This window comes from Chiroxiphia lanceolata, chromosome 6 (assembly GCF_009829145.1).
Source record: "Chiroxiphia lanceolata isolate bChiLan1 chromosome 6, bChiLan1.pri, whole genome shotgun sequence".
Lineage (NCBI taxonomy): Eukaryota > Metazoa > Chordata > Aves > Passeriformes > Pipridae > Chiroxiphia > Chiroxiphia lanceolata.
Window position 1 is genome coordinate 62,860,376 of NC_045642.1, and position 21,715 is coordinate 62,882,090.

At 49.1% G+C, this 21,715-nt stretch overlaps 2 protein-coding genes across 4 annotated transcripts in view; both read left to right on the plus strand.

Moving 5' to 3' along the window:
- The window catches only part of LOC116788859 (maestro heat-like repeat-containing protein family member 6), a 946,858-nt gene that overhangs the window by 275,856 nt on the left and 649,287 nt on the right, over positions 1-21,715 (plus strand). The gene's annotated exons all lie outside the window — the stretch shown is intronic.
- Positions 1-21,715, plus strand: part of TXNDC16 (thioredoxin domain containing 16) — a 46,620-nt gene that overhangs the window by 19,620 nt on the left and 5,285 nt on the right. For all 3 annotated transcript variants that reach the window (XM_032692049.1, XM_032692048.1, XM_032692050.1), the window contains exons 10-19: positions 527-693; positions 1,026-1,086; positions 2,609-2,762; positions 3,513-3,659; positions 4,143-4,202; positions 10,341-10,509; positions 10,950-11,086; positions 16,210-16,294; positions 19,925-20,063; positions 20,622-20,782. In XM_032692049.1, the coding sequence (XP_032547940.1) occupies positions 527-693; positions 1,026-1,086; positions 2,609-2,762; positions 3,513-3,659; positions 4,143-4,202; positions 10,341-10,509; positions 10,950-11,086; positions 16,210-16,294; positions 19,925-20,063; positions 20,622-20,782 (1,280 nt within the window). The remainder of the gene's footprint in view (positions 1-526; positions 694-1,025; positions 1,087-2,608; positions 2,763-3,512; positions 3,660-4,142; positions 4,203-10,340; positions 10,510-10,949; positions 11,087-16,209; positions 16,295-19,924; positions 20,064-20,621; positions 20,783-21,715) is intronic.

Genomic DNA, 21,715 nt, shown 5'->3' on the forward strand with positions numbered 1-21,715 from the left:
AAACTTTATCAGCCTCCTGTTCCTACTGGTCATCTCTGCCCATCCAAGAGGATGAGCAGATGAGCTGGGAAGTGCCTCCTTCAGCCAGTCTCCTGGATTAGGCCCATGGAGCCCTCAAGCAGCTCCATGCTGTCATGAAGCAGCTTGTCCAAGGCAGGAAGGGAGAGGATTCCAGCTGTTGCATGTTGTGGCTGGGATTTTCCGACTGCCCCGGGGAAGGGATGCCAGGTGAATAAAAGTGAGTGGGGATTTGACATCTGGAGTTGCTGAGCCATAAAAAAACAATATGCAAAATAAGGCCCAGGTTTTTACCGGGGAAAGTCATGACGTGTTGGAACAGCTTAACTGGGGTTGTGTGGGTTCTGCTTCGATGGATGTTTTGGAATTGGGGTTGGAAGCTTTTTCTTGAGGATCTCCTCATTCCTGTGGCTGGGGAACACTCGGTGGCTTGGGCTGTGCAGGAGAAGAGCTGAGGCACCTAAAAATTGTGGAGCTGTGCTGCAATATGACCATGTCTGTTCTCCAGACAGAGGTTGCTGAGGACCCAGAGAAGGTCTCCACTGTCCACTTACAGCTCGGGCTACCCCTGGTGTTCATCCTGAGCCAGAGGGAGACCTACGAGGCCGACAGGAGGACAGCAGAGTTTGTGGCCTGGCAGCTCTTGGGCAAAGCAGGAGTTGCCCTTTTGTCCAGGTATTTCTCTCAGGTGTTTTGGGACTCTCCTTGATTTTTGTGGTGTCTCCAAGCTTGGTTACTCCAGGATGGCAGTCGGTGGGCTTAAATTTGGATGGGAGGCAGTAAAACCAGGCTATATCCTGAGAATGTCACATTTAAGGACTTATCCAGAATCAGATTAGTTTGGAAGTGTTGCTGGCTTAGAAGTGGAAAAACAATCAGACAGAGAGATTTTGGAAAGGAAACTTAGCACTGGTGGAAGGTTGTATTTTACCCTCCAATTAAGGGCAGAAAGAGGAGGGGTGACCTTACATGTTGCCCCATCTAATGTCCACTGTGTATTTTGGAAGGGACCTCGTGGATATGAACGTTCTGCACCGGTCCAACATCGCTCTGAAGACACCAGATGAGGTTGGACACTGGATTTCTTTGCTATACAACTCTTATTTCCCTACCTGTGCACGGTGCTCTGGAGAGGTGTTGGGGTGTTCCTTGGCTCTGTTGTTATTTGACAGCATTCCCTGAAGCTCAAGGGGAAGAGCCTTTCCAAGATGCACGTGTATGTGCAACAGGTTGTCCAAAAAAGCTGTGGATGTCCCATCCCTGGGAGTATTCCAGGCCAAGTTGGATGGGGCTTGGAGCAACCTGGGATAGTGGAAGGTGTCCCTGCCCATGGCAGGGGGTTGGAACTGGATGATCTTTAAGGTCCCTTCCAACCCAAACCATTCCATGATGATTCTGTGATTTGGAATTGCCCAGGTTGGGTGCTGCACAACGATTGTGCCTGATGGGAAAGATAAAATACTGAGTTTATTTTCGGTTCAAAACATAGGGTGACATCTCCTTTACACCTTAAGGCAACACAAGGTTGTGAACTATATTGAAGTGTGAATTCCCCAAAGATTTGGGCTTCTAAAGGTCCTTATCCCTTTGGGAAAGGTGTCAAAAGACAGGAGAGGGAATGAGTGTGAGACTAAAGCAAACAACCAAAGGTCTGTGCTGAGCTGATGTAACCAAGTGCCTCTGGCAGTGATCTGAGAAAAGGGCAGGGTGTGAGTTGAATGAGGTTGATCAAGATGAGCTAAACTCTAGAGGGACCTGACCCAGCTTGTGAGGGAAGATGGAATTGGGTGCTGACAGATTCCAGGGAGCACACATTGCCCTGAATTACCTGAACTGTCACACTTGGGATTGCAGAGACGCAGGATCAGACCTGAGCATCCCCCCAGGGCTTCCCATGCCCCGGTGATGGATGTGCACGTTGTGTTGCTCCCCTCAGAGCCCGGGGGAGGTGCCAGCAGTTTGTCATTTCTCTCAGTTCATGATAAAATTTCCCTTTTCTCTCCAGTGCCTTTGTCTGAGCCAGAGCCAGAACTGGTTTTAAGCCGACAAGGTCTCATTTCTGAGAAATACATTTTACTCTTTCCTTTCCATGCGTTGGCAGCCCCTGTACTCTTGGGAATGCTCTTCCTGGCTGAGCTCCATGAGATAAAGGATATTTTAGGCCAGTTTCCCAGGCTGTGGTGGGCTGCTTGGACCCAGCCTGACCCCCCTAATGAGGAGATGTACAGTGGACCCTGTACTTTGATGCTCTCCTTCCCTGCTTGGCCACTGGGATTTCTCCTGCAGTGCTGGATCTATGTTAAGTTGCTGGGAGGTGGAGCTGGTGTTCACTTTCACCACAGGATCCCACTTAGCCACATTTACTTCCTCACAAGGAGACATCAGCCTGGAGTGAGAAAAAACTCATGCACAGGTGAAATTGGGCTAAAGAAACATAACTCAGATGTTCCCCTGTTTTGGCAGCTTTAGGGATCTGTTGGCGTATCCTAAAAATAAGTAGCTGGGTGATGGTGCCCCATGAGTTTGATTTGCAGACAGAATAGGCAGAAAGTGATGTTTTGCTCCCACTGATTTATTCTGTTTTCCGCAGGGAATGCCAATCCAATACCTGGTCTTGGAGGACACTGATGAAGTTATAACCCTGGTGGAAGATAAGAACAAGGTCAAACAAATCCAGGAGGATGAGGAGAAGGAAGAGGAGGAGGAAGAGGAAGATGAGGATGAAAAAGAGAATAACAATCAAGGTGTGCATTAAGCAGTGAAAAGCTGATTGTTATCAGACAGGATGTGCAATCAGCATCTGCTAGAGACACGTTAAAACATTAGAGAACACTTGCAAACTATCACAGTCACATCATGGTGGCCACAAAATGGCTCTCTCATTCTCTGAGATCACTGAAATATGACAGACTGGTATAATTTTTAGGGGAAACACCAGGAAGAAAAGTCAGCAGCCATGAGAGGAACAGTCACAGAAGTGCTGAGTGGGGAACTGGGGTGCATGTGCTGGGAGGCACCAGAGTCAGAGACATGAGGGGTTTAAAGTGCACCCAAAACAGTGTCCTCTACAAGATCTGAAGAGCCTCAGAGTTACCAGTCCCTTTGGAAGGGGTTAGAGACGTTTTTGTAAGAGCAGTTCCAGACTTGCCCTCTCCAGGGAGCAAATGCTGGTCCCTACAAAGCGTAATATAAAATGCTTTTGTTCTCTGTGCAGAATTGGGTGTGCTTTCCAAAAAAAAAAATTGGGGCAGGATCTCAGAGGAGCCAACATGCTCAAAGAATACTGTTCAAATCCAAGGGCAGAAGTGGTGTGAGGTGGGATATGTGCATTTTGATGGGTTTGTCTGTGTGTCTGTCCCTCCTCTCCCCACACGAGGCAGTTGCTTACCCCCGTGTCTCTGCTGGGAGGTTCTGCCTTACAAAAACATGCTGCTGGGGTGGCTCAGGAGGCTGCAGTTCCCCCTGCCCTGTGCACACCTGTGGGTCCCTTGCAGACATCCAGGATGACCAGGTGGTGGAAGCAGTTTCCAGGGACAAGAAGCGAGAGCTGCCCCTGGAGCAGGTCCTTGTCCTGACGGAGGAGACCTTCCGCTCTTCCCTCTCGGAGGCTGCCCGGACAGTGGTGCTGTTTTATGCCAGTTGTGAGTATGAAACATGGCCTGGCTGACCCTTCCCTAACCTTGGGATGCTCACCATGCTTTCCAGCATCCTGGAGACAGGTTTAAACCATAAAGAAATGCCTCATCTTGCCCTGTGTGTCTCCTGCCACTGTTAGCAATGAGATTAAATCAGCTCTTTTCGTTGACTGCTAATGTGTGATTATGTCCTCCAGGACAGGAGATATCCATGTTCATAGGTTTTTAACCTTCATTTTATAAGGAAAAAATATAGGACAAGAGGGGAAATTATGGTATCGTGGGCTCATGGGATGGCCCTAGAGAGACAAAACATAAAAAACCAGAAGTCTAGAAGCATAAAGTTCTATTTTCCTTATTATTTCAAGTCAGAGCTTGAAGCACCTCAGGATGCAGAGACTCGTAATGTGACATTGTCAGAGAGCAAGGGGGGGGCTGTGTGTCACCTGCCTGTCCCTCAGGGTGTGTTTCCCCTCTCCTGTGTTCCAGGGGAAGCTGTGTCCCTGGCAGTGCTGCGCTCTTACTCCGAGGTGGCCGATCACCTGAAAGGTAAAGTGCCCTGGGGCTGAGGGGTTTACACTGCTCCTGCTCCTGGCAGTAGGAACCTGGAGGCTGGGAGGATATTAGTGATACCTCACCTGGAACACACTCTTTTTTTTTTCCCCTCAAACTCTTAAGGAAGGCAGATCCATGTTGCTTAGGAAGAGTCCTTCGTTTCTTGTTTAGGGATCTTGGCAGAGTCTCTTCTCCCAGGGAACAAGTGACAGGATGACATGAAATGGCCTCAAGTTGTGCCAGGGGAGGTTTAGGCTGGATATTAGGGAAAATTTCTTCATGGACAACCAGGGTTGTCCAGCTCTGGCACAGCTGCCCAAGGCAGTGGTGGAGTCCCCATCCCTGGAAGGATTTGAAAGCCATGTGGATGTGGCACTTGGGGTCATGGGTCAGTGGTGGCCTTGGCAGTGCTGGGGAACAGTTAGACTCGATGATCTTAGAGGGCTTTTCCAACCTTAGTGATTCTGTGATTCCAGATGCCCCATCCTTGGAAGTGTTCAAGGCCAGATTGGACAGGTCTTGGAGCAGCCTGGGGTAGTGGAAGGTGTCCATGTCTGTGGCAGGGCTGGAACAAAATGGTCTTTAATGCCCCTTCCAATCCAAACCACTCTGTGATCCTGTTCTGGTGATGTTGGTGGGCACAGTGACTGCACGAGGAAGAGTTTGGGAAGGCTCAGGACACAGCACCAGTGCCAGTGGGTGACACGGGGGGGCTTTGGATCCAAGAGGAGCAAACAGCAGGGATCGTGGCCTGTGACATGGAAACAGGGTCCTGTTTGAGCCCCTCAGGCCTCAGTCTGCACAGGCCAAGGAGATGCACTACATCTGCCCAGCAGGGTGGCACATCAGCTCTCCTGTCCTTGGAATTACTTGATCTGGAAAGGAGCTGTAATTAGCCCTGGCTGTGGAGGAAAGCAGGACAGACAGGTGTGGGCAGGCCCAGATCCACTGGGCAGGATGGTATCAGAGGGAGGATTTACACTGATGGTGCTTCCAGGACCTGGAGACTGATTTAATTGTGTGGGAAATCTCACAGGTGGCCACAGAACTCCATAAATAACATGTGATGGTGAAGAATCAGCAGCACTTAAAGACAGCACATGGGGGAGTCTGGGAATAAAGGCAGGAGGGAGTGATCCTTCAAGGGGGTCTGAGCAGTTCCTGAACAGTGTAAACACCAGTTCAGTTTCATTCAGGTCCTCAACCCCATCCCACTCTGGTTTGTGGAGAGAAGTGGGTTCTTACATGAGCTGGATCTTTTTCAGGAGTGCCTCTTTCTCCCCTGGGCTGTAGGGGACACTGAGGTGGCTTCATTCCCAACTCCCTGCAGCACAGCAGGGAAGTTGCAAGGATGTAAGAGCTGTTCCAGCACCTCTGGAGGTGCCTGGTGCCTTCTCCTGGTTTTTCTTCTCCATCAAGGCTCATTTTTCCTGGTGATAGAACTCCCCTGGGGCTGGACACTGTGTCCTGCAGAGGATTCAGCAGTGGGGATGTGGATGGAGTCTGCAGAGGACACAGCCAATTTTCTGGGAAGCAGATGCAGTGGGATAGGCTTCCAAGAAACCCTCCTGGGAATGCTGTGGACAGTGCTGTGGTTTGGATGAAAGCAGTTCTGCATCCACAGTTTGCATGGAGGGAAAGTCACCAGCAGCTTTGATCTGGACTGAAATCCCGGGAATAAACAGGAAGGGTCAGGAGGGGCTGTTGTTATTGTTGTTAGAAATATTATGGTTGTTGATGGTTTGGGGTTTCTTTTGGACTCCTCAGCAGCCAGACCAGCTGGAGGAGCAACATGGAAAGTCCATGGATAAAACTCAGCCCCATCCCGAGCCAGTGGCCAAACCTGGGCAGATTCTGCACGGCCGGGATTTCACCCCGGGTTTCTTGAGTCACTTGATAACAAACCAGCCACAAACAGATGAACTGGTTGGGGTCAGGGCCTTTCCTCTGTGATCAGTTAGGTCTCACCAAACACTCCTAGGCCAGATTGTGACCTATGGAATGACTCCAGTTTGCTTTCTGTGCCACGACCTCAGAGGGGATGGAGCACGGTTGTGTTAGTGGATCTGGAGATCCTTTGTCTCTACTGCTGAGGGACCCCCAGGGAACTGGGAGGACCAGCTCCCAGAGGAGCTGGAAGACCTCAAAGGATGGTGGTCCCTGGGCTCTCAGAGATGGCTGGGATCCAAGGACAGAAGTCTGGATCAGGCAGAAGACCTTGAGCTGTGCAGGACTGAGAATAAAACACAGGGTATGGCTTGGGGCAGTCTCACAGCTCCCCAGGAGTGCTGGTATTCCTGCCTGCTCTCCAGGGTGGAGCTTTCTTCCCAAGAGCTGGGAGGACCAGCTGTCTGAGGCATGAGTCACCCCAGCTTGAGGCACGTTATGAGTTGCAGAACCAGGTCCTGCTTTTGATCCCAGTTCCTTGTGCAAAGTGGCACTGAGAACAGGCCATATGGGACCAAGGCACGGGAATGGAGGAGGCTGGAGACTGGAATGACCCCGTGAATCATCCCATAACAGATGTTCAGCAGATCATCACAAAGTGAAGTTTACAGCCCCAAAATGTTCTCTCTTTTGTTCTCCCTCAGTTTAGCTGAGCTGAGCACATTTTCTACCCTTGGAGCAAGAACGGGCCATTCCCAGTGCAGCTGGGGCTCCTGCAGCTCTGGTTTGCTGTTGCAAGATGGGAATTTTTTGGAAGCAGGACCCTTGAGCCAAGAGGCTGTGAAGGTGAGACAGTGCTGAGCATTTCTTAGGTGTATCATTGGCCTTTTTTTTGCAAAGAAGAGAAGAAACCAACATCTAAGAAGAGCAACATATTGTAGTGAAAAATGGTTCTGCTTCCCTCCTCTGTGCTTGTGAGGTCTTCTTGACCAGTGAATTCCAAAGACACAGGGTGAAGTTGTAGCTCAAAGGCATGAAAATCACCTGCATGATTTAGCAATGTGTATCCATGGAGCCTAAATCTGAAGTGAGGATTTAGGAGACCACTGTGTGATGTTTTCCGGGCAGTTGTTTCCCATTCCATGTTGGATTCGTCCTCTTGAAGTGCAGCACTTCAGCACATAACTTCTTTTTCATCTGGTAGCCTTTGGACCAGCTCTTCAGATGAGCTGTTTTTTTAATACAACTGTGGAATTGTTTAGGTTGGAAAAGACCTTGAAATCATCAAGTCTTACCATTCCCCCAGCACTGTCAAGGCCACCACTGACCCATGTCCCCAAGTACCACCTCCACAGGGCTTTGAAATCCCTCCAGGGGTGGGGACTCCACCACTGCCCTGGGCAGATGTGCCAGGGCTGGACAGCCCTTTTGAGGAAGAAATTTCCCCAAATATCCAATCTAAACTTCCCCTGGTGCAGCCCGAGGCCGTTCCCTCTCCTCCTGTCCCTTGTTCCCTGGGAGCAGAGCCCAACAACCCCCCCGGCTCCCCCCTCCTGTCAGGGGGTTGCAGAGCCAGAAGGTCCCCCCCGAGCCTCCTTTTCTGCAGGCTGAGCCCCCTCAGCTCCCTCAGCCACTCCTGGTGCTCCAAACCTTCCCCAGCTCCGTTTCCTTCTCTGGACACACTCCAGCACCATGCCAGTCCTGCCTTCCAAAGGATTAGAAGTTTCTGGGATTCTTGTTTTCTCTCATTCCTTATAATATTGATGATTTGTCTTGTTCTGGTTTTCTAAGACCCCTTGGACAGAGGTTCTCGCTGTTGCTGGGTTTAGCAGCACCAAAAATCACAGGACAGGGGGATTTTGTGTTCCTCTTTCACCTTTCTTCCCACCCAGCGGTGACCACAGGGCTGGACACACCATTAAAACCCTTCCACAGCTTCTCTGCCAAAAATACTCATGGAATCACAGAATGATTTGGGTTGGAAGGGACCTTAAAGCCCATCTCATTGCACCCTGCCATGGATGCAATGCCTTCCACAAGCCCAGGTTGCTCCAAGTCCCGTCCAACCCAGCCTGGACACACTTCCAGGGATGGGGAGTCCAGTCTCTGGGCAACAAGAAGTTGTGCAACACTCAGCTGTGTTTGGTTTTCAGTAGCTTGTTTTGATATTTGGCCAAACCTCCCCACCTGGGAGTGGGTTATTGCTTGTCCTTGATCTCACTGTCCCCTCCAGAGCAGATTTTATGTACTGTTAGATTTTATTGTTTCTTTCTTCCTGGCAGTTTCAAGTCAAAACTTCTTTGGTTTTTTCCTCAGCAGGCATGTCTTCCAAACCTCTCCAGATTCTCATTTGCTTAAGCCTTTCCAAAAAAGTGTTTCCCAGCCTGGCTCGCTGGGCTCAGCAGAGGTTTCTCCAGGACAGAAAAACTCAGTTTTCCTCCCATGCCTTTCAGATGCTGTTGGGAGTTCACCCCTTTTCTGCAGCACTGATGGTATCTGTGCATCCTGCTTCTCCTCATGGAATGCTGCTGTCCTTACACTTTGCCCTTCAAATTGCTTTCTGCCCCTCTGGGCTTTGGATCGTTTGGAGATTGGATATGTTTTATTCCATCAGCCAGGCCTTTGATGAAAACAGTGATCAGGATCAAACCCAGAACAGGGAGAGAAGAAAGCCTGGCTGGTTTGATCTGTTGGGAAATCCTCATCACCTGCCCCAGCCCTGGTTTCTGAAGGACACTGGTCTACATCCATGTGTGTACTTGTCTCTAGGTTTCATCCCATCTTTCCCGTGTGTAGCTGTTGAATCCTGTTCAAAGAAGTTTAGGGAAGGAGTGAAGATTTTTGAGATAATCATTCCTGCAGTGGGAATGGACGACTGCACAGAGCCTGGCTGTCCTTGGCCAGGGCTGTGAGTGGGTGGGAGGTAGATCAGGGGAAGCTGGAAGCCAAGGAGGGGGAGGGAGTGAAGCTGGTGATGGTTCACCTGGCTGGGTTAGGCCAGGCTTAGCCATGGAGCAGCAGCAGCATTTGCTGGTCTTCACCCAGCCTGAAGATGAAAGAAAGATCCCTGGAAGTGTTCCAGGCCAGGTTGGATGGGGCTTGGAGAAACTTGGTCTGGTGGAAGGTGTCCCTGGCCATGGCAGGGGGTTGGAATGAGATGAGCTTTAATGTTCCTTCCAACCCAAACCATTCTGTGACTCCATGAATCTGGGATGAAGGACATGCTGGAGTTGCAGAAGTCTTGGGCTTATGGAGAGCAGACAGGGAACCAACCTTCCTTTATTTCACTGCTCACCAATCCCTTGAGATTATCACTTTTTTAGGACTTTTCCCAGGAGCCACAGCTGGACTGACTGCCCTGTAATTCCCACGTGCTCTTCCTTTCCCTCTCCCTTATTTGTCAGACCCCTCTCTTAAGGTCAGACAGGTGTCTGGTGGTGGCTGGGAGATGAATGGCTGCCATGGAATCCCACAAAATCCTGAGTTGGAAGGGATCCACAGGGATCAAGTTCAACTCCTGGCTCTGCACAGGATAACCCCAAGAATCCCACCATGTGCCTGAGAGCACAGGATGGGGGGAATGGCACCAAACTGTTTTATTCCATCTGCCTTTCTTACATCCCCTCTGACCTCTCTGTGTGTGTTTGGCTTTGTGCTTGAGGTAGAACAGACATTTTTCACCACTGAGCACCTTAATAAGTGAAAAAACCTTGACTGCATCATCCTCTTCCATGCCAAGCTTCATCTTCCCTCTTTCTGTAAATGAGAACCTGTATTGTTTCTCCTCTTGGCCTTATTCCTGAGGTATTTCCAGTGCCTTTCCTTACTTTATGCTCCCAGACAGTTGCCTCAGGATTCTGTGGTGTCCCTTTGAGTTACCAGCTAGATGTGAATGTCTCTGGGAATTTCTTTCTGAGAAGTACAACCTCTCACTTCCCTGAGATCATTCTCTCTGTTGTTTGGATCTGTCCATACCTGATAGGATATTTAATAGATTCACAGCCTGGAAATAATTACTACTGTGGCCAAAAAGTGTCAGGCATATCCATGACTGATTTCAAGAGGGAGATGTCCTGTACTCAAAGGGATTGTGTATCCAGGGCTGGATTTTGAGATTTCTCAGAGCATTATTACAAATATATGCAATAATATCCAAATGAGCCAGTGAAAACCTCTATTTTCACACCAATTTATCATTACTTTTAGGTTTTCATATTATTCATAAGTATTTATTTTCCACTCTAGGAACTCCTGGGGTTTTGCTCTCCCGGGTGAACTGCTGGGACTGGCCTGGAATTTGCACCCAGGAGAATGTCACCCAGTTTCCCACCATCAAGATTTATGGGAAGGGAGAGAAGTCAGTGACATATGATGGCATGTGGGGAACTGAAGAGCTCACCAGCTTCATTATCCTGTAAGTGAGGAGTCCCCACATGGGGAGATCTGCCAGATCCACTTCATGATCTGTATAATGGAAATCCCTCTTGGAAAAATAATGCCATATCTGATTATAGACCTGGTTTGGAAATTAATCTAATAACTTTTTGTGCTTTTCCTTCTGTTGTCACTGTCCCCCTTTTTTGTTTGTTTTTTTTTTTTCTAGAATTCCTTCTCTGTTATTTTTAATGGGGATCCCAAAGATCTCACAGCAACCAGAGTGGCTCAGGGCTGTTCTCTCTTCCTCCTAATCAGCGCCAGTGCCTTTCTCTGTCTGTCCTCCCTTCCCAGATGACTGATTTTTGTCTCTATTGAGGCATGACAGTTGTCACATTGGGCTGGGGGCCCTGTTGGATTGAGGCTGCCCTTTTGTCTCTTCCTCCCAAAGACCCACATTTTTCCTCTGCCTTTCCATAGGAGCCGAGTTTCCTGCCCATTGAAACTGGCCACGATGGACGAAGCAGAAGGATATTTAAGAGGAGAGTTTCCACCTGAGCTGTCATCCCATCACCACACTTCCCTTCTGGGAGTGTTTAGCACAGCCACAAGTGAAGGTTGGTGTGGTGTTTGTGGGTTAAGCACTCTTCAGCTTCATTCCTGGTGGGAGAGGGATGCTTCCAGGTTGCTTGGAAGTTCACAACACAGCCTGCCTGGCACTACCCTTTCTAGCTTTACAAGGAGAGGATTGCAGGTCATTCCAGATGGGGGACCTGGGGTCCATACCTTACTCAGAGGACATTCAGCTGCCAAGTGTGTTTACTACATCCAGTGTGGGAGTAATAACTTCCCAGCAATCTGTCCCTGTTGTATCTCCTGCTCCTTACCCTGAAGAGTTTGGCTCTGTCCTCTCTGTGAGTCCCTTCAAAATAGTTGTAGGCTGGCATTAAATTCCCTCTTGGCCTCTGACTTAGCCCAGATCCATCAGCCTCTTCCTGTAGTCCATGTACAACATGTCACAGCACATTCTTCCTTAAAGAAAGCCCTTTCTACTCTTGGATTCATAGTTATCTTGCTGATTCCTCCTGAAAATGGGGTGATCCCAGTTCTTCAACACACAATCCGAAACCTTTACTTTTTTAAAACCAAAACAGCAGTAAGGTGAAATACAGATTTCCTGCCTCAGAAGGAGTGAAATGTGAATAACCCAGTGAAATCCAGTTGTGAATTTTGAAATAGGTGGACACAGAAATGCAAAGCAGAGCTGCTGGAAGGAGCGTCCTGAACTTGTTTGGATTTGTCTCACTCTGTAGTCTCGGTCAGTGCAGTCCTGGGCAGTGGCTGAAACTTGGAGCAGTGACACTCTCCCTGCCCTGCCTGCTCTGAGTCACTGGGATGGGCTCCAGTATCACCCCTTCCCTGCCATAGCTGTGGTCCAGGTTCCACTGGGTTTCCACAGCCCTTTGCAAAAATAGGGAAATGGATCCCAGAGCTGCGGTGATTTTTCATGTGACAATCATATATGATAAGGGCGAGGGAATAAAGTCAGTCTGGAAAGGGAACATTGTGTCGTGTTTCAGGCAAATTATAGAATTATGGGATGGTTTGGGTTGGAAGGGATTTTAAGGATCATTTTTTCCTGCCCCCTGCCATGGGCATGGACACCTTCCACTATCCCAGGTTGCTCCAAGCCCCGTCCAACCTGGCCTTGGACACTTCTAGAGATGGGGCAGCCACAGGTTCTCTGGGCTGGACTAAAGGGTTTTTTGGGATCAGTAAGATTTTCTGCTATATTTACCAGATTAGATGGTCCCTTCCCAAATCTTCGTTCGCGAAGACTGGCCATACATACACACAGATGGTCCTGAAGAAAGTAGGGAATTAGCTGTCAGCTGGCTCAGTGAGCACAGCCCAAGTGTTTTCCAGTTGGTTCCAGACATTCTATTTTGTTCTTATCTCTGGGCACAGTGGATTCCCTCTGGAGCCCCTCACGTGAGAAAGTAGCTTGGTTTGCATTAAACCAAAGTTCAGAGGCACAACGGAGCTTTAAAATAAAAAACAGTCTGAAAGTTTGATCTTAAGCAGGATCAGAAAGTTCTCCTTTTTTCAAGGCAGTGATTCCTGGGGGAAGCTGGCAACTGAGAGGCCGTGGGGTGGGAAGGTCCCAGCTCTGCAGAGTGAGGCCCTGGCACAGGTTGCCCAGAGAAGCTGTGGCTGCCCCTGGATCCCTGGAAGTGTCCAAGGCCAGGTTGGACGGGGCTTGGATCAACCTGGTCTAGTGGAAGGTGTCCCTGCCCATGGCAGGGGGTTGGAGCTGGATGATCATTCAAGCCACTTCCAACTCAAGCCGTTCTGGGATTCTCTATAGAAGTTGTTCATTTCCTCCTGTGCAGACAAGAGCATTAAAGGTTTCCAGGCAGCTCTTTCCCTCTTCCCCCAGGGCATATCCATCTACAATCCGGAACGGCATCCGCAATCTGGGGTAACTCAGCCGCAGGTGCCAAGGGAGATGAAATTCGGGAAGTGTTCTCCTCCCATAACCCGGGGGGGTGTTGGAGCCTCCCGCAGAATGGCCTGAGGGAGCAGAAAACTGGAGCCAGCTGTTCAGGCACCAAACCAGGCTGGAGTCGGGAAAACCACACTGCTCCTCTTATCAACCTGCGGGCTTCTCTGGAATTTCCAGTCGTTTTCTCACGGCAAGAATTCCTGCTCTGTCCTGCACCGGCGATGGCACCAGGTCGTTGCCATTTCTAGTTAACTGAGACAGAGATGTTCAGCTAAATAAATCCCTGGATTTTTTCCAACCCTTAGCACGAGGACTATGTTAAGAAGCCCTTTGGTGGGTCTGAGCTAAAAGAGGCTTGTGGGAAAAATCATAATTAATATTTATTAGGAAGAGGGGAGTGGTATTACGAGGGCAACGAACGAGCGTTTTCCTGGAAACTTGCAGAATTTTTAGAGGAGCAGTTTGTTTTCTGTGCAGAAACTGGGAGGTCCTTGGAAGTAAGACTCTGTCCTAAACCCTGTGGCAAATATTTAAAAATAAACCTGTGTCCTGCACTGCTCTGGCGCCTCACAGGGCTTGGCAGCATCAGTGGAAGCCAAGTGTTCAAGGAGTGAGAGATGCTCCAGGTGCTGCTGGAGAGCATGGTCAGGAGATTCCTCCTTCCAGAGGGATAAGGGGAGGTGCTCAGATCCTGTCTCCCAAAACTCTGCAGGGATTTTAGACCCCTCCTCATGTGGCAGCTTTGTTCCTGCTTGTTCCCAAATCAGTGAGGTTGTGCTCCTGCAATTCACAGCAGCGTCGTGGAAGGCAGCTGGGATTCCAGCTCAAGGAATGTGCTGCAGTGCCTGATCAGGTGCCACAGGGCCTTGCAACAGGGCTCTCAGAGGGACTAATTTCCTAGGAAGTATTGAAATAGATTCTTTAGAAGTGCATCTTCTTTGTGAATCTGGAGGGTTTCTGGCACAGAGCTGAGGGACTGTTGCTGTGAGCTGTGCAGAAATACAGCCTGGTGTGTGGCTCTGGGTCTGGCACAGCCCCCAAAATATGGGACAATTTGGAACTGTGAGAGGGAACGAGGATCTCATCAGGAATGACCCTGATGAAAGGAGTAAGCCTGGATTCTGCTGAAGGTTGTCCTTATTTAGAAGAGAATTCCAGCAGCCAGAGCTGCTCCAGGCACTTCAATACGAGCTTATGTCTCCAGGGAGGATTTAAAGCCTCTAGACCTGCTCCTTGGAGGAACCTGGGATGTGAACTTTTCCTTCAGCACTAATTAAATCAGGTAACCAAAGACCAAAAGAGCTGGAAACCAACTTCAAACCTAATCAAGAGTGGTTTCTGTGTATCTCAAGATGAACCAGCCAAACTCTGTCACCAGCTGTGTTGTATGTGTGTTGTTTCCTACTAAGCACACGGACCTGTTGGAGCAAGTCACAGGAGGCCATGGAGATACTCCAAGGGCTGGAAACCTTCTGCTCTGGAGCCAGGCTGGGAGAGCTGGGGGTGTTCACCTGGAGAAGAGAAGGCTCCAGGGAGACCTGAGAGCCCCTTCCAGGGCCTAAAGGGGCTCCAGGAGAGCTGGAGAGGAACCTGGGACAAGGGATGGAAGGACAGGACAAGGGGGAATGGATTCAAACTGACAGAGGACAGGGTGAGATGAGATATTGGGAGGGAATTCTTCTTGAGTGTGAGGGTGGTGAGGCCCTGGCACAGGTTGCCCAGAGAAGCTGTGGCTGCCCCATCCCTGGCATTACTCAAGGGCAGGTTGGACAGGGCTTGGAGCAACCTGGTCTAGTGGAAGGTGTCCCTGCCCATGGCAGGGAGCTTGAATGAGATCAACTTTAAGGATCCTTCCAACCCTAACTATCCTGGGGTTCTATGACAATGTCTGAACCCTCAATGGGACACTCCTTAAGGGTCTAAGCTTCCATTTGAAAAGGAAAATAGCTTAAATGACAGTTTATGGTCCCTGTGGGACACAATGGAAAATATGGCTTTGGGTGTAGCTGGAAAAGTGGAGTCAAAGAACCAAAAAGTGACCATTTGTGAGGTGGCCCCATCTACTGAGGTGAGTCAATGGTCCCAGGAGCTTGGGCTGGCCCGTCGTGCCGTGACAGTGAATGTTCTGAGGAACACAACTAGTGTCTGACTGATCTCACTGAAGTTATAAAGCAACATATATCACGGCTGTATCTGAGACAGAGCCTTAATTCTCAGCAAAAACCTGCCTTCTCCAAAGAGGGACATTTCTCACTCTCCCTAAGTCAGAAGAGCCTTTTCGGTTGCTCTCGGTTGCTCAATCCAAAGGAGGAGGAGTGGTGGTGGTGTTGAAATCCGCCCTGTTCTCACCCCACCTTTGGCAGCAGCTGTTTGGATCTCTGGTCTCTGACTGCATTGCACAAGCTCACACACAGTGCTTTGCATGTCCCCACAAAGCTTGGCTTTCCCGTGGATCCAACTGCCGAAAACCGCGGCCAGGTTGGACAGGGCTTGGAGCAACCTGGGCTAGTGGAAGGTGTCCCTGCCCATGGCAGGAGGTTGGACTAGATGAACATTGAAGTTCCTTCCAACCCAAACCATCCTGGGATTCTTTGAAACCTGAGGCTGTTTTATAAGGGAATAAGCCAGTTCTGGAGTTGGCTTCCTTCTGGGGCTCTGCTCTCAGTCTCAGCTGTGACAGATCAAAAGAGCCCCAAGCTGCTCCTTCCCCATCCTATGACAGTCCCAGCCTGCTCAGAGGAACTGGATAAAACCAAGGCACTCGTAGGAGAGGTTGGTTTATCTCTGGGCTCTTAACACTACTCCTGTAAAGCCACCATCTGTCATTTCCCAAAGGTCACTGGGATTCATAAGATTTCTGTTTAGACTTATAATTGCTCCTGTTCCTAAGAACACTTACGGACTTAAAGCCCTTAAAGACATTTCGTTTTCCAGCAGTGCCTCTACCCCGCAGATCCTGGAAACACAGGGCTGGCGACTGAAGAGCAAACCCTCTTCTCAGAATGGGAATTTTCCTCTCATCCTTGGTCGCTGCCAGCTCCTCCTCCCGTGGCCTGTGGCCCTGAGCTGCAGCCATTTCTCATGAGCCTCTAGTCCTGGTTTCATTCCCGACAGTTCGCCGTGGGAGGGTGTTACGTGCGCAGGCATCGATTGGTTTCCAGGAGGAACCTCAACACCTCCTTTTCTATTGTTTATTCTTGTATTTTTATCTTTTTTTTTTTTTTTTTTTTCCAGCCAGGGAAGCTTTTGAAGAGGCAGGAAACATCCTAAATGGCCACGTAATGATGGGGATGTATTTTGAAGATGATGGCTTGGCTTTGTAAGTTGCTTCTCTTTTTCCCTGGGAATTATTCAAACTGGTCTGCATTTAGTGAAAGGCAGTGCCTGGAGCAAGTGTCACTGGCCAGGCTGAGTGACTTAGTCCTGTAGGGAGACTGGGAGATTGCTCAGGACTCATCCCAAGGGAGTTGTGACCTTGGTTCTGCCACTGATTCTCAGCCTGTCCGTGGTCAACTCACTCAGCCCTGTTCAGTGCTCCAGCCCTGCCAACCCCCCTGGATCTGTTTGTGTTCCTCATACAAACTTCTATGGAGGGAAAAAACAGGCTGTAAAAATTATACCATCAGTGTGTGAAGGAATAAAAAGAGCTCTGCCCTTCTCTTTCCATCAGGAAAAAGTGATGGATTGTCCCTGCCAATCCCCAAGTGATGGATTGTTCCTCTTTGTGCAGTCCCTTCACTTGCTCTGATGGCTGCCCTCAGTTGGCAAGAGCAGCCAGGAGAGGGGCCTGGAGTGGGCATTGAGTCTGGGAATAGGAAAAGGCTTTGGAAGTCTGGAAATAAATGCTGTCTTGCCATGGAGCTGCCTTGGAGCTTTGATCTCACTCAGCTTCCCTGTGGGCACTTGCATCTAGCTGATACTTGCATCCCTGCCAGGGATAGGGAGGAATCTACCTCTACCTTTTCATCCTCTTACCATGGATCTTTTCTTCCTGATAGATGTTCCCCCCTTGTCCCTCCCCCTGGCAAGAGCAAGATGTTGCCACCATTTCCAGGCAGAGCTTTGGGAGGAAGAGTGCTGGAAAAATACAGCAGCCTTCCTCCTGCACACATGGTGAAGGCAAAGTCAAGGCTTCCTTGGCCAACTCCTGGTGGAATAAGTATCAGTTGCATCCCTAACTTTAAGCCAAATTGGAGCTAATGGGATCTGAGCACTTAACTGTGTCATTAAGATTCCAGCAAGGGGCAAAGTGCTTTGGATTAGAGTGTGAGAGATGCTTCAGTGCCTAGGAAAGCAGGGAGATCCAGGGGGAATCTTCAGCTCGTCCTGGCGTCTCATTTCCCTGAGGAATTAGCTATCAAATCAGAGTTAAAAATCCCAGAAGGTCCTTGGCCTGTTTTCCAAGTGTGGGTTTAACAGCCAGTAATGCAACAGGGAATTATTTTCATTAGTTTCCTACGGATGTGATGCCTCCCTCAAGAGACACGGGAATTTCTGTGGTGTAAAAATACCTTGGGAATACTTGTCCAGTAACCAAACTGGGCTCCATGCTTGTATCTTGGAAGTGAGGCAGTGCCAGGCTTGTTGGGATGGGAGATCACTGGGCAGGTCCCAAAATCATAACCCCCCAAGACTTTTCTTCCCTAAGGATCTCAGCTTAGCTGATAGAAGGGAAAAAACAAAGGAGGGGAGGATCATCTTACAAGGTACCAGCAGAAAAAGCCTGTGTTCTCTCACCACTGACACATGCAAGAACAGACCTCCCTGCTCCTACTCCAGGAGTCTCCAGCCTGCTCCTGTTCAGCTGGAATATTTAGTACAGTTTATATTGATACTCCTTCTGCCAAATTTGGATTTTGGCCGTGATTTGTGGGTGAAGCTACTGTAGCTGATCGTCTTCTCAACTGTAAGTAGAAAGTAAACACTTACAGGAATTCCTTATGCAAGAGCCAGGCTCACTTCCCTTCTTAAGAAGAAGAAAAGCTATTCTTCTGCTCAAGGAGAAAATATTTGTGGCTCCCAGGTCATGGGGGGCTGATTCCCCTCTTTCCAGAGAAAGAGGTCTGCAGGAAACACAAAGGTGTTGTTAGCAAAGCTGTTTGCTCAGCAGGCACCTGCTCTGCTGGTCACCAACGAAGGGGAAAAAGGTATTGAGGAAGAAATGCTTTGAATGAGGTAGTTATTTATTTCCACATCCATGCCTCAGGTTTGTGCCAAGCATTTGTTTGCAGATGTTTTTGATTTAAATGCAAGACTCGTGTTACCCAATGAATGGCTCTGCTGTATAAATAGAAAGCTGTCCCAGGCAACAATACAACCCCTCAGTACCAGGAAGATGGGGAGGGATTTCAGGGTAGGCTCTGCCTGGGGAATTTGGTGGTTTGCTGGCAGTATATAAAAAATTTCCTTATAGAATCATGAAATAGAATCCCAGAGTGGTTTGGGTTGGAAGGGACCTTAAATCCCATCTCATTCCACCCCCCTGCCACGGGCAGGGACACCTTCCACTGGACCAGTTTGCTCCAACCTGGCCTTGGGCACTTCCAGGGATCCAGGGGCAGCCACAGCTTCTCTGGGCAACCTGTACCAGGGCCTCACCACCCTCACAGACCCATCAAAGGCTGCTGAACGAGTTGATGTATTCTAGACATAGGGAGCAAGAGTTCTCACCTCCTCTCAGCCATGACCAAGCCAGAGAATCTCTTTAAAACCTTTGGAATTTTAGGAAGTTCAAAATCCCTGAATTAATTTTTTTCTTTTTAAGGTTTTGCCACTCTTAATGAATGGTAAATAGAGGTTAATTTGCAAAACAGCACAGAGAAAAGTTGAGGATCTTCCTCACAGCTCAAAGGATTCTCAGAGGCTCAATTCCATAGGAGCTGGACAACATGGAAATATCTGCAGTTCCCTCCACTTGCTTTGTCACTGATGACCTAAAAAAATCCTTAACTCAGAGGGTGGTGAGGCCCTGGCACAGGTTTCCCAGAGAAGCTGTGGCTGCCCCATCCTTGAAGTGTCCAAGGCCAGGCTGGACAGGGCTTAGAGCAACCTGGGCTAGTGGAAGGCGTCCCTGCCCATGGCAGGGGGTGAAACAAGGTGGTGTTTAAGATCCCTTCCAACCCAAACCATTCCGGGATTCTTGGATTCTATTCCTACTTCTCTTTCCTTTTCACTTCCAAGGTTGGGTGGTGCAGGTACCCACTCAGGGCTTCACTCTGCCTCCCAAACCAAGGCAAACAGAAGGTCTCAGACTCCATCCAAGGGACACAACTCACACAAAATAAGCACCAGGAGATCTAATTTTTGGCTTAGTGAACAAGCAAAAAATTTTGGTGAAGTCCAGCTCCACATTAGAGAAACATCCCCAGGCTGCACCCACAGACTCTTGGGGGAGTAGCTCATGCTTTGTTCCTCAGTGCTCTTCTGGTAACAGGGTTCAAGGGTTTTAAAGAAAAGCTGAGAAAGTGGTAAAAGCAAAAATAGGAGAAGTCTGAGCAGTGAAAGAGCAGGGGGGACATCAAGATGGGAGAGCAGTTTTCTGGAAGTTTGAGGAACTTCAACCCTGGAGGCTCCAGATGTCACTGCTCAGAGGAAGGGTGAGACAGACAAAATCAGTGGCCTCAGCAGCTTTTCTGGGGCATGTCTAGTTTATTTTTCAAAGGCTGCTGGAAATTTTTCAAAGGTCGTGACACCAGAATTCAGAGAATCCCAGAATGGTTTGGGTTGAAGGGAACTTAAACCTCATCTCATTCCACCCCCTGCCACGGGCAGGGACACCTTCCACTAGCCCAGGTTGCTCCAAGCCCCGTCCACCCTGGCTCTAAACACTTCTAAGGGTGGAACTTCCCTGTTCCTACTTGTCCCCAGGAGGATGCCAGCTCTGTGTGCAGCACATTTGGTGTGTGTCCAAGTCCTCCAGCCAATCCTTGTTGCCATCCCTCTTTTCCAGATCCCGTAAATACTCCGTGTCCCCCCCAGCCCTCCTCCTTGCCCGGAGCGGAGGTCGGAGCGTGGAAGGCATCTCTTTGTCCAAACAGAGCGTGCAGGACATGGTGCAGATGATCAGATATGAACTGCTGGACATTTTTGTGAGTAAAAGAGAATAAAAGTGTCCTTTTTCCCTGATTACAGCGCGGAGCTCTGCAAAACAAGCATGTCTGCTCATTACTTCCATCCTGCTGAGTTTGTTTTTAAGTTTTATGGCTTGGATCGGGGAGTCTGGGCAGAAATCTGCTGTTTGCTGGGTGGTCTCGGGGGAGGAGACCCTGGAGGTGATGGAATGGCCTCATAGTCTCTGACCTGCTGCTGTGGTGGCTTGGCCTCTTGCAGGCTCTGCTCCCAGCCTTTTCCACGTGCCTTTGGAAGACTGGTTGTAGCTATAAGACACGGATCTGGGATGAGCTGGCCTTGCTGCTCCCTCCTCTGCTCACACCCACCTTTGTCCCAGCTGCTCCTCTGGACTTGACATGTGATGGGCAGCGTTGGATATATTCACCTCCAACGTGCACCAGAATCCTAGCATCCAGTTGGATATCCCACCCTTGCTTAACCTCTGCACCCCTCCTGTAAGGACAGAAAGTCAAATTTCCTCCTTTTTTTTTTTCTCCTCCCCATAAACCCCAACTTCTTGTTTTGATGTCTTGCAGCCCGAAATCACCGTGCAAAATCTGCCCCGGTACTTGCAGCTCACCAAGCCCTTCCTCATCCTGTTCAGTGACGGTGACATCAGTCAAATGGAAAGCAAGGAAATGCTGAAGCTGGCAAAAGGAAGACCCCAGCAGGCGTTTGTGGCTTGCTGGTTGAACTTGTGAGTGTGTGAAAACCTCTCTCCTCCTTTCCGTTCACTCTCTCTGAGCGTTTTCAGGGCAAGGAAAAAAACCCTGAGGCTGCAGTTACTGAAGACACAAGCTGGCAATTTGATTATTGGGTCTGAAATCATCATGAGTTGGGAGGTCAAGCCATTTAGCAATGATTCAGTCTGTGTTCTGGGCAGCTGCAAAATTGCCTGACAAAGTGAAATTAGTAAATGTTTAATTGATTGCAGAAATAATTTTCGATAGAGTAAAATGTTCTCAAGGATGTTGTGTAGTGGCTTGACCTTGGGTCTGGTGTTATTTGTATTTTTGTTGCACGTGGGAGTAAAAGAAAAAAAGAAATTTGCCCTCCTGGAATGTCTTATGGTGATTTTCCACCAGCAATTAGAGGGAATGACTGGTCATTGACTGGGAGAAGAAAGTTCAGCCAGAAGAAGCCCCATAAAGCAAACTTCAAAAATATTCAAGAAACAATGAGTCCAAGAGCTAAGAAATAGAAGGCTGTAGGAAAGGGGATTTTTAATAATCCTCTCCTCCCTAGTTGCATTTTTAATTTTTTAGCCTCTCTTTGTTTTGCCCAAGCCCAGAGACACCTCGGTGACTTAATCATAACGTGCTTTGAAGTCTGGGCAGAGCCGTCCAGCGTGGGCTGGGTTGAGCTAACGGGGAATGCACATGTTTTCAGAGAGCAGGAGATTTGTTTGCCAGTAAAGCACAAGAAATGAGTGCCCTGGAACTTCCCCACCTACGCATCAGCCCCTGTTCTCCCTCCCTGACAAACTCCCTATAGGGAGTCTCTGTCCTTTCAGGGGGGTCCTGTGGTGTCCCTGTCCTTGGGGGGGATCACTGTGGGATCCTTGTCCTGGCATTGGGGTCCCTGGTCTCATGTGGGAAGTCCCTCTACTTGTGGGGCTTCATTGCTGCTT